The sequence below is a fragment of the Mesoplodon bidens genome, assembly GCF_964165515.1.
Source record: "Mesoplodon bidens genome assembly, chromosome: 15".
NCBI classification, from domain to species: domain Eukaryota; kingdom Metazoa; phylum Chordata; class Mammalia; order Artiodactyla; family Ziphiidae; genus Mesoplodon; species Mesoplodon bidens.
The window spans coordinates 66,579,628-66,590,585 of record NC_138171.1 but is presented as its reverse complement, the minus strand read 5'-3'; the positions used below and the strand labels follow the sequence as shown (position 1 = coordinate 66,590,585).

General features: G+C 63.5%; 1 protein-coding gene across 3 annotated transcripts; it reads right to left on the bottom strand.

Moving 5' to 3' along the window:
* Positions 1-1,048: 1,048 nt before the first annotated feature.
* Positions 1,049-10,278, bottom strand: PGAP6 (post-GPI attachment to proteins 6). Of its 3 annotated transcripts, none has more exons than XM_081257463.1 (13): positions 10,038-10,278; positions 6,322-6,499; positions 6,047-6,239; positions 5,655-5,782; positions 5,184-5,452; positions 4,781-5,100; positions 4,294-4,381; positions 4,095-4,218; positions 3,541-3,677; positions 2,965-3,143; positions 2,750-2,896; positions 1,807-1,923; positions 1,049-1,458 (listed from the first exon to the last, which is right to left on the bottom strand). In XM_081257463.1, the coding sequence occupies exons 1-13, from the start codon at positions 10,159-10,161 to the stop codon at positions 1,162-1,164; spliced, it is 2,301 nt and encodes a 766-aa protein (XP_081113589.1). In that variant the 5' UTR covers positions 10,162-10,278; the 3' UTR covers positions 1,049-1,161. The 3 variants fall into 3 exon arrangements, with proteins under 3 accessions (XP_081113589.1, XP_081113590.1, XP_081113591.1); XM_081257464.1 differs by having other exon boundaries at positions 5,655-5,749; XM_081257465.1 differs by having other exon boundaries at positions 6,439-6,499.
* Between the last annotated feature and the right edge of the window lie 680 nt (positions 10,279-10,958).

Below are 10,958 nucleotides of genomic sequence, written 5' to 3'. Positions count from 1 at the left end.
AAGCCTAGAGAATGCTCCAGTGGCCAAGTGCTGGGTGACTGGGGGTGCGGGAAGCCTCCAGGGAGGCCGCAGCCTGCACAGGACTCAGAAGGGAAGACGCCAGGGCCAAAAGATGAGAGTGCGTGCCCCCCATCCTGGGCTCAGCAGCCCTGTCCAGCACCCTCACGCAGACAGCAGCCCCTTAGGGAGGGGCAGGGCACTGCTCCTGGGGCAGTCAGCAGCCCTTACAGTGCTTCCACCACAGAGGAAGGAGAAAGGCAGGGCCAGGTCTCCAGGAGCCCCTCCCCAAACATGTGGTTGGGTCAGTGCGGGGCGGCAGCCATCACCTTCTCTCCTGGGAGTAACTCAAGGAGATGCTCCCTAGACAGGGCCCAGGAACCCAGGGGTCAGTGGGACACAAAGATGGGACCAGGTGTGCCCTGCAGGCCCAGCACTCCCAGAGCAGCTTGGCAGCCCCCTCCCCAGGAAGCTCATCTCAGGGGCCTGCAGCTCCAAAACTGAGAGCCAAAGGGAGTGAAGGGGGAGGGCTGGACAGCCAGAAGTCAGCCTCCCCCATGCTACCCATGGCAGCTGGCCCTTACGGACACCCCAGTGCCATCAGCTCCCTGGTAAATGTGGTCACTCCTTCCCATGGCAAAGGTATTAGCAGGGGGCATCCCCATGCCCACGGCAGGCTGGCATTCAGAGGCACAAGGTGTCAATGAGCCAGAGATGGCATAGTTCCCAGCCTATGGGGCAGGGGCCCGTGGGAGGTGGGCTCAGGCCTCCTCAGCCCACCTGGGTCTCTCATAACACAGCCTCACAGAGGAATAGGGCAATGGGGGACTCTTACACCACATCTCCCTCCAACCATCCCCAGGCCAGAAGAACTCAGATCCTGACCCCACATGGTACCTGTGGTCTCCAGGCAGCCAGGCCCAGGCCCCGGCCCCAGGGGCCACTGCAGATACCCGCTGGGACCTGCACAGTGACCAAGTCAGCTGGCAGCCAGTGGGCACAAGGGAGTTGGGGGTGTGGTCCTCTCCTCAGGAGGAGAAAGCAAAAGAGGGCTCAGGGCAATTTTATTCAGTTGGAAATGGATCTGGACAGGGTCCCTCTCCCTTGGTCCTGCCCCTGGCTGGAGAGATCATCAAAGCTGCAGGTGTCCCCAAGCTGGCTGTGTCATGTCACTGTGTACAGCTCGTCCCGGTGGTTCTTGCAGATCTCATAGTGGCAGGTGAGCTTCTGGGAGCAGGCCCAGGGCTTGGTGTGCTGTTCACGTGGTGGCAGCAAGAAGGCTGCGCTCCCTGCCAGCAGCATGTGCCAGATGCTGTGGGTATAGTAATAGTTGTCGCTGGTCATCATGGAAGTGTAGATGGTGATGGCCACAGCGGCCATGGAGATGCCGGGCAGGAGGTAGAAGACCCAGCGCTGCCAGGAGGGGGGGTAGCAGTGGCGCCGGCGCCCGCAGCGGTACACCTGGAGAAAACCACCACACGAGTGTTGGCACAGGGGCTGCAGCCACAGCTCCCAGGGGCCTGCCCAGGTCTGGGAGTGTGGGCTGCTTGGAGGGGTTCAAGGGCACAAAGATCTATGGGTTCCTCAGGCCCAGGCCCTGGGCATGAAGCCACACTGAGCCCCTGTGGGTGCCACTGGCAGCCCTCAGCAGATCTGGAGGACTCAGACCCAGGACTGAGAACATGGCCAAAATGAGGGGCCATGCTCTCTCCTCCCAGAGTGAGCGTGTATGGAGAACCCATGCTCTTTTACCCCAATTACCAGGAGAGGGAGCCTGGGCAGGACCCCAGGCCTGCTCTAGTTCCTTACCCACATGGTGACCATGACCACAATGGCAAAGAGGCAAGGCCCCATTGTGTTCCAGGCGGCCCTGCGGTCCAGCTGCAAGGACATGGCGAACACCAGAGCGCCCAGGAGAAACAGAACCTGGGCAAAACACAGGGACGATGGCAGGGTCACAGGAGCCCTAGGCCTGGTTTGTCTTTGATGGCACAAGGTCCAGCAGGAGCAGGTGGTTTGGGCCTGCTGGTCATCCCACTGTCCCTACTGCCCCCCAGCACCTCTGCCAGTCCCCTTGGAGCAACTGGCACACCCTGCCCTGCTCTGCTGGCTGGGAGGGAGATGCCCCTCCTCCAGCTCCTGCATTGCTGGGATCCATCAGTCCCAAGGGTCCATCCACAGGTAGATTTCTAATGTGTTTTGTTTTGGCCGCGCTGCACAGCTTGCAGGATCTTAGTTCCCTGACCAGGGATTGAACCCACGCTGCCCTCAGCAGTGAAAGCACAGAGTCTTAACCACTGGACTGAGAGGGAATTCCCCACAGGTGAATTTCTGGGGCACAAACTTGGGCAGGCAGGGCACCAGGGCACGCATCTCCATCAGGCAAGCCCGGCTGCAGCAGAAAAGTCCCCGAAGTGTCCTCAGCACCAGGGACTCCAGGAGCACAGCTGGGCGCTTCTCAGGGAGGTCTGGTCCAGGGTTGGGGCTCCAGGCCTCCTCTCTGAATGGGGCCCTGGGAGACAGACGGGCCTCGCCCAACCCTGCCCACCACCTTCCTTGCCTGGCATCCTCCGAGCAGCTGACACAGTCCCTTCACAACTGGAGGCAGCCTCTACCAGCAGGCGACTGGTCAGTACAAGAGGTTTCGAACGGCAGAGGCCAAACCCCCTTTCTGGTGTCTCCCTCGACACGCTGTGCACAGGGGCCTCCGCGCCCCCAGAGCCCAGACCCCGGGTATCAGGAAATCACTCACATATTTCAGGGCGGCCTTCAGCCGGGCCATGCAGAGGACGGTGACCCAGATGGACACTCCGGAGCCCAGGAAGTCGCAGTACTGCAGCGTGTCATAGTTGAGGATGCACAGCACCGCTTCACCCGGCTGGTCGCAGGCGTGGTAGAACTGTGGGGCCGGGCAGTGAGCGGCAGCCCAGGTCCCCCTACCACCCCCAGGGGAGCAAGCAGGCCTACCGTGGAGAAGAACATGGTGTAGGCGTAGACAGAGGCCTCCACCAGGAGGGAGCGGTGCACGGAGATGGCGATGGGGGCCAGGAACACGAGGTTGCTCAGGGTAAGCAAGAGGGCAGCCGCCTTCTGCTGGGCCGCCGTCTGGGCTGTGCTGTTGTCTGTGCAGCTCCATCCACGCCAGCCTGTGGGCCAAGGCAACGCAGAGGGGGCTGAAGCTGGGCAAGTGGGGCAGACTTGGCAGGGGGCGCTTTGGAACCTCAGGGCCCGCCCCTCACCCAGGGCCCTGCAGAGAAGCCCCTTCCTCACCCCTGAGCAGGCCGGGACAGGTGTGGGTAGGTGTGGGGCACATGTGGGTAGGTGGATGCCAGTGTGGGTAGGTGGGGGCAGGTGTGGGCAGGGGAGGCCAAGATCAGAAGGCAGTACCATCTCTGGGGGTGCCTCTCTGTGCCCGCACGGGGGTGGGAAGGCGGCATCTGTCATTGCTCTTTGGGGGCAGAGCTGGGATGGGCTCCCAGAGGAAGGCACAGGGCTGGGAGGCCAAGGGCACGAGTGGGGGGAGACATCAGGACCATCCCTCACCTGCCTTGCAGCTGCAGCCCGCATACAGGTAGCCATGTCTGCGCAGCAGGAGGCACTGGCCGTAGGGTCCACAGTCGTTCAAGCAGGGCACCAAGTACAAGGTGGTCTCCACGAGGACCGAGGCCTGCTCACACTCCCTGCAAGGAAGGGGCCATAGGAAGGCTGGCTGCTGAGCTCTGCCGGTCAGTCCCCCACCAGTGCTCCCAGCAGGGTCTTGGACACATGAGCCCAGAGTTGAGGCCCCCGAGCTCCGAGCCCTGGAGGACAGCAGCCACAAGCTCTGCGAGGCCAAGATGCCCCTCTTCCTCCTGCTGCCCGAGTACCAGCCTGTCTGGGGCTGTGTCCTGGACCAGTCCCCCTGCTTGTGTCTGGACTCTCAGAGCTGCCACGGGAGGAGTGGCCAGGTGGAGGTGGGGAACCCTTTAGAACTCCCAGAAGGCAACTGACCCTGCACGGCTTGCAGGAAGTTGGGTCAGCCCCAAACTGGGATGCAGGCAGCCCTGTCCATGGTCCCGAGTGCAACCATGTGGCCGGCTGCCCTCAAGTTTACTTACTCAGGTCTCTCGGGGCACATGAGCTGCAGGGAGAGGTACCAGTTGTCTGTCTCTGGGTAGGGGATGATGAGGTTGGCCGTGGGAGAAGAGGCACTCAGAGACAGGGGGTGGCCCTCGAAGAAGGCTGCAGGGGAGGAGGAAGGCCCGGTCATAGGGAGCCAGAGGGCCTGCTGGTCCCTGGGCCAGATGCCCCCTATACCTGTGGTGCAGCTGAGCGAAGCGTTGAAGCTGAGCAAGGGAGAGGCAACAGTCACACAGGCTACCACTGAGGTGTCGGCAACCGCGGTCTGGAAAGGAGGCCATGCAGCGTCAGTCCCTGGCCTCCACCTCAAGTTCACCCCTGGTGCTGGGCGCTATTCTCTGTGGCCCCCGCTGGCTCAGGGCGTACCAGGACCCTTCCCCTCCAGGCCTGGGGCACCCAGCTTCTGACCCTACCTGCAGCCCTGGGCCTGCCGACGGGGACCTGCTGCTCCGCAGAACAGGCCTTCTGTTTCTCAGATGGTGCCTGTTCTGGCCCAATGCGTGCCGAGCTCACTTTGTTGCCCGAAAGGCCACCCCAATCCCGTCTCCGTGCCGAAGTCGGCACAGGGAGGCCTGAGCAGCATCACTCCGCCCAGGCAGGTCTGAGTCCTGGGCCCTGAGCCCTGATCCGAGCCAGGCCTCTAGGGGCTCTTGGACCAAGGTACCTTGTTGACCCGCATGGAGATGGTGAGGGAGCCCCCGCTGTCCATGCCCGTGTTGAGGTTCAGCCGCATCACCGAGGGCATGTCCGACTGCACGAGCACCGAGACCCTGTCCAGGGGCTGGAAGCGCACAGATACCACGTCCACGTCTTCCCGCAGGACGGGGAAGCTCCTGAGGCAGAAGGGGCCGCCGCCCACCCTGCCCCTCCGGTCCAGGTCCTGGTAGCTGGGGGTCGGGGGCAGCAGACCAGTGGAGGCATTGCTACTCTGGTTTGGGCTGCTCTGCAGAAGGTGCTGGAAGTTCACACTCCACGGCCTGCATGCTGTTAGGACCACAAGGGGCTCAGCTGGAGGAAGGCCTGAGGGCGGAAGGCAGGGGACAGAGCCATCTCCCCGCTCAGCCCACCTGTGAGGGCAGCCACAGCACTGAAAGCCACGGACACACGGGGCCCAGCAAGGCTCTTGGCCGTCACTTGCAGCCACCGGTCCCAGGGTGGTGAGGGCAGCAGCAGGTGGCAGGCCTGGGTGGGGCCGCTGCAAGTGAGCACCTTCTGGAAGTTTCCAGGCAGGGTGGCCGAGCCCACGGTGAGGCGCACAGGGCAGCCCAGGCTCCCGTTGGACACACAGCCCTGAAGCTCCAGCCGCAGCTCCTGGGTGTACTCGGGGACGAAGACTCTGCAGCCAAGGGGATAAGGCCTCACTTGGGCTCTCTGCAGCTTCAACCAACCTCCCCGTACACTTCACCCTCAGAGTGGTAGCCAAAGGGGGCGAGACACCTGGCCCCCACTTCTTAGCACGACCCAGAGACGCAGACCCACCGCTCTTTCACCCGCAGTGAGGACAGCAGTACCACCCACTCCACCAAACCTCCACTCACTTGAGGTAGCTGGGGTAGGAGAGGAGGGTCTGTGGAAGGGGCACGTCAGGCTCCAGAATGGAGACCTCGACCACTCGCACGACCACCATGTCAGGCTGGAAGATGTAGGCACAGGTGGGAACAAAGCCCTAAGGAGAGAGCAGGCACAGGGGAGAAGGGGAAGCAGGAGGGGGCGGCAGGGCAGGACCAGAGAGCCCTAGGGTTGGGGGAGGCGGGGCTGGACCAGAGAGCCTGCGGGGGAGGGTGTCAGGGCTGAGCCCTAGGGTGGAGGGGCAGGGCTGGGCAGCAGAGCCCTGAGCAAAGTCTGCCCTGGGGAGATGAAAAATAGGGACTGGCCATTCATGCACTGTGGGGTCCTGCCCACACCCTGTCCCTGGAGGGAGCCCCCTTACCTTCACCTCAATCTTATGGGATGAGGGAGGCAGGTGGGCGGCCACAAACCAGTCCCCAGGTGCTGGGTGGGAGATGTTGATGGAGGCGTTGCTGTGCAGCATCTTGAGGAGGAAGGAGGGCTGAACAGAGGTGTTGTCAGGGAAGCTGGTGCCCAGTGGGTTGATGACGGGAGGGGCGCCGTAGCGGAAGTACCTGGAGGCAGGGAGAGCAGGGCAGGCTCAGGTGTCGGCCCAGGCGGCTCAGGCGGGGGCGGGGGCAGCGGGCGGGCACCTACACGGTGATCTCCATGTTGGTGCAAGTGGGGCCACTGCCCCTGGACACCTGCAGCAGCCAGCGCAGCAGTACTGTGTCTGGGGGTACCCGGAAGTGGAAGAGCCTGGCACTGCCATACCAGCTGTAGAAAGCCAGCTTCTGCGGGGCCTGCGAAAACTGCTCCGACACCAGCCTGGCATCTGCAGAGAAGGCGCTGTCAGCCGGGCCAGGGTGCCCAGGATCCCCCTCCCCTGGGGAGAAGATGGAGGCCCTCATGCCTGGCCTGGGCTGGAGAGAAGGGGCGAGGGAAGCCAAGGAGCCCCTGGGATGCCTGGCATGCCCACTCTGACCTCGGAAAGGTCACTGCTCCCCCCCAGCCTTTGGCAAGGGCCCAGGGCTCAGAAGTTTTCACTCAGGCATCACATTCCCACTCACGTCCACACATCCATCTTTCTAAACCCCTCCAGCCCTGCCAACGATCTCTAGCTCACAGGCTCAGTCCCCCACAGCCATTCCTCTGCCAAATATCCCCAGTTCTCCACATCCCATCCACCAGCCACCCCTTATCAATGAGTCCCACAGCCACCCAACACCGATCACCCCAACGGTCTCAGACCTTAGAAGCAGGAAGAGCCCCACTCAGAGGGCAGCTCCTCTCCACACTGGTCACAGCCCCCACCCCCCGCCTCCCACCACTGCAGCCCTGGCACATCCAGGGCTGAGGGATGGAGTCTGAAGGGCACAGGAAGTGGTCAGGGCGGGAGCCCCCCCAACTGCCCTGGGCACTGGACGCCAGGACACTCTCCCCCACCTCCTCTGAGCTTCCCCAGCTCCAGCATCCTTGATCCTGGTTCCACTGGACAGGCCAGGGAGTCCAGGTCTGGAGGCTGGCTGCCTGCTCAGGCCATGATTTGGGATACAGTTGCCCCAGAGCCGTCATCCCTCCTCACCCAGACAGGAGGCAGGCAGAGACCCTGTGGGGAGGGGACCTAGGCTGGAATGGCTACCCCCCAGCTCCAGTGGGCACAAGCCCCTGCAGAGTGGCCCCAGCCCGGGGCTCCCCTGCGCCCCAGTACTGGCAGTGGCTCCCAGGCTCCCACCTCCATGACTCCCCAGCTGCCCTCCCCCACACACTCCAAAAGTTTGCACTTGCAGCCCCCTTTTGTCATGCCAGCCTTTCCCAGACCAGCTCTGAAGGTCTGCTGGGACTGGGCACAGAGGCCTCTGGCCCCACCCTGGATTAGGGCCCTCCTGGGAGTGTCCATTAACTGGCACAACCTCCGCTGGAGCATGTGTCTGGGGCTCATGGTGTAACCACCTGCCCCCTGAGTGGGTGAGGGTGCCCACTCAGACCCTCCCTCTAGGGCCTCCCACAGAACAGGCATGCTCTGGTGCTCTCTGTGTTCCAGGGGTGGCTGACAAGGCACCTGTGCTGCATGGTAGGAAGCTTGGCCCCAGTGCCAGCTCAGGCCTTGTTCTCGGTGTGACCTTGACCATCCCTTCCCCTCTCTGGGTCCTAGCTTCCTCTGAGTTGGCTGAGGCGGACAGCACCTCCCTTTGGCTGCCCCTCCCTCCATGGTTAATGGATGTTAAAGTGCTTTAAGAAGAAATGCATTGTGGACACAGCAGGGTGTGGTCTCCCTCTCCTCTGAGCTGGGTACCTCCCCCTGTCCCACTGGGAAACTGGCAACTCACACCACCCCAGCAGCAAGCCTGGGCCCTTCCAGGTGGGCCACGTGAGCAGGTAAGGGAACCAGGTGAGCAGCTGGCTTTCCTGCCAGCCTCCTGACCCTGCCATGGAAACACCCTGAGAAAAGATAGCAGCCCACTTGCAAAGCCAGTCTGAGCTCTGCTCGGAGGAGCCCAGTATGGGGGGCTGGGCAGGGGTAGGCATCACATAGGACACACTCCAGGCTTTCCAGGTGTCTAGTGGCCACCAAGTCCCAACTGCCAACTGTGGCCTGAGTGCCAGGAGACTAGCAGTCACTGAGCAAATACAAACTTTCTCCTGAGGCTGCAGCAGCCCTCCCCCCACCCCACCCCAGGACCACAGGGCCTTAGAGAAACAGTCAGCCAGCCCACCAGTCACCCAGCTTCTAGATGGGGCCGGGTAGGGGAGGTCCTGCTGCAGTGTGCAGCCCCCTGACCAGAGAGTGGCCAGGTCCTCTGGCCCCTGCCAGCCCTGGACACCTGCAACCCAGCTGGTGGCTGTGAAGTTTCAGCAGGTGCATGAGAGATAAAAGAGGTCACCCTAAGACCCAGTGGTCCCCACTCCCAGGCCACACAGCCCCTCCAGCACCCCACCCCCAGCTCTGCAGCTCTCCATCTGAGCCAGATGTGGAAGACACATTTCTGATATCAGGGAGCACCAGTCACATGCGCACCTGCTCTGCCCACAACCCCCTCCAAGGACACAGGGCTGGGGGTAGGAGAAAGAAAGTCCCTGAGCCTGTCCTGGGAACCCTAGAAAGGGCACCCTGTCCCACATCCTCCAAACCAGGACAGGCACACAATGCGGAGACCCTGCCCACCCAGAGACCCCAGAAGCCAGGATCACACAGAAACCAGGATCACTTCAGCAGGCCTGGGAAGTGAGCAGCTGCCCCAGGTTTTCCATCTCCATAAACTCTTCACCAGTGACCCCTCACCTAGCCCTGATCCCTGATCCCGGAAAAGGAGTAAAGGAGAAAGTAAGGATGACTTTCTCATCGGTACCCGATAGAGCAATTTAATCAGGGGCCCATCTCGGGGAAACTGCCTTTCATTTCAAGCTGTGCCAAGCTCAGAAACCAGAGGCACAACCCTCAAAGAAACAGGAGCTTGGAGAAGCAAGATTTCAGAGAAGGGGGGATGGGCTGGGAGCCAGCCCCAGGCTGTGCTTGGTAAGCTGCCTACTGCCCGGTGGGGCATCTGGGCCCTCCCAGCCCCACCAGCCTGGCCACCAGAGAGCCCAAGGCCTCAGGAATCAGGCAATTTACTCAGCATCCTCAGGTATCCTGCAGAACCCCAAGGACAGCACCTTCTGGTCTAGCCACCTCCTTGGGCCTTCGTCAAAGGGAGTGGAAGTTCCCAGACAACACAGAGGTGCCCATTTCTCAGAACCACTCTGGCCTGCTAGGGTCCTGAGGACGACTGGGAGTCTAGCCTCCAACAAGCAAGGCCAGCTGTTCAAAGTGACCGCAGTAGGGTGGTGGTCACCTTGGGGGGGTGGAGGCATTACACCCACCCAGGCTGCTACTCTAGGATCTAAACAACTTTTTCCCAACTCTGACCCTCTCCCAGACCAGATGGGGACCCGGGAATCCCACGGCCCAACGTTTCTTCCCAGGGGCTCGCAGCTCCCCCCCACAGCTCTTGGAGTCCCAGAAGAGTCCCCCTGGGCCACTTCGCCCCCACGTCCTGGTGTGCGAGGCTCGTGCCCGACCAGAACCCGTTGGGAGGAGGAGGAGCAGGAAGGAAGGGAGGACTCGCTCCAAGGGGACCGTCTGGCCGAACCCGGCCCCGGGGACAGAGGAGGGGGCGCGGGTGTCCCTTCTATCGCCCGCTGTCACACTCGGTGCCCCGCAAGGGGCCGCCCTGCGCCCCCAACACAGGGTGGGGACCTGGGCCCTACGTCCGCGCCAGGTGAGTGCACAGGTGCCCCCAGGTGACTCACAATCCCGGCCGCTCCCCCCGATGCTCCCTCCGTCCCCCAGCCCGAGCCCCCGGGATGGCGCCCGCGGGTCCGCGCTCTCTCACCGCTCTTTTTGCCGTCGCCGGCGGCGGCAGGCGGGGACCGAGCGAGCAGCAGCAGCAGCAGCAGCGGCACAGCCACCGGCACCGCCACCGCCGCGCCCCCGGTCCCGGTCCCAGCCCGGCGCATGGCTCCGCGCTCGGCCCGGCGCTACCCGACCCGCGTACCCGGCCGCCCACCCCCGCCGCCGCTCGGGCAGCCACGGCCGCCACTGCGGCCCCAGCCGCCGCCTCTGCCCTGGGCTCCCATCGTCCGGGCCGGTCCCAGCCGCCGGCGCCCCGGGCACTTCCGCCTGAGAGGCCCCGCCCCGCCGGGAGCTGGGCCGGAGAGGGGCGACGGGCGCACGGCACTGAGCTGGGCTCGTGGGGCGCGCGGGGAAGGCGATCTGAAGGAGGATGCGGGGCGGGGGGCGACGTGGGGCGGGGGGCGATGCGGGGCGGGGGGCGATGCGGGGACCAAGAGGGCGCGCAGGGAAAATGGGTCGGAGGGAGGTCCGGACTGGTGGGGAACTCGGGCCCGCGACAGTGCGCAGGTAGGGGAGGCGGGGCGGGATGAAGTGGAGGGTCTCGGGACACGTGGGACGGAGGGAGGAATGGGGGCGAAGGGTGGCGCTGGACCCCGGGGGCCGCGGGGGTCTCGGTTCAGAGGGAGAAATGGTGGGGCGTGACTTGGAACGCGCAGGAGACTCGAAGCGTCCGCGGAGTGTCCCCACATGCTTTCTGGATGCGCTGGGGGGACCCTGGGACGCGAGTGTCTTTCGGTCCCTGCTCGTGGGCCGGGCGCCGGACTCCCCGGCCGGCCTCCCGGCGCGTCACACCACAAAGGCGCTACGAGTATGTGTGAAAAACACTTTCATGGAAAAATGAAAAGGCTCCTTGTACATATTTCGTACACAGTGAAGGTGGCGATTCACGTCAGTGGGTGGG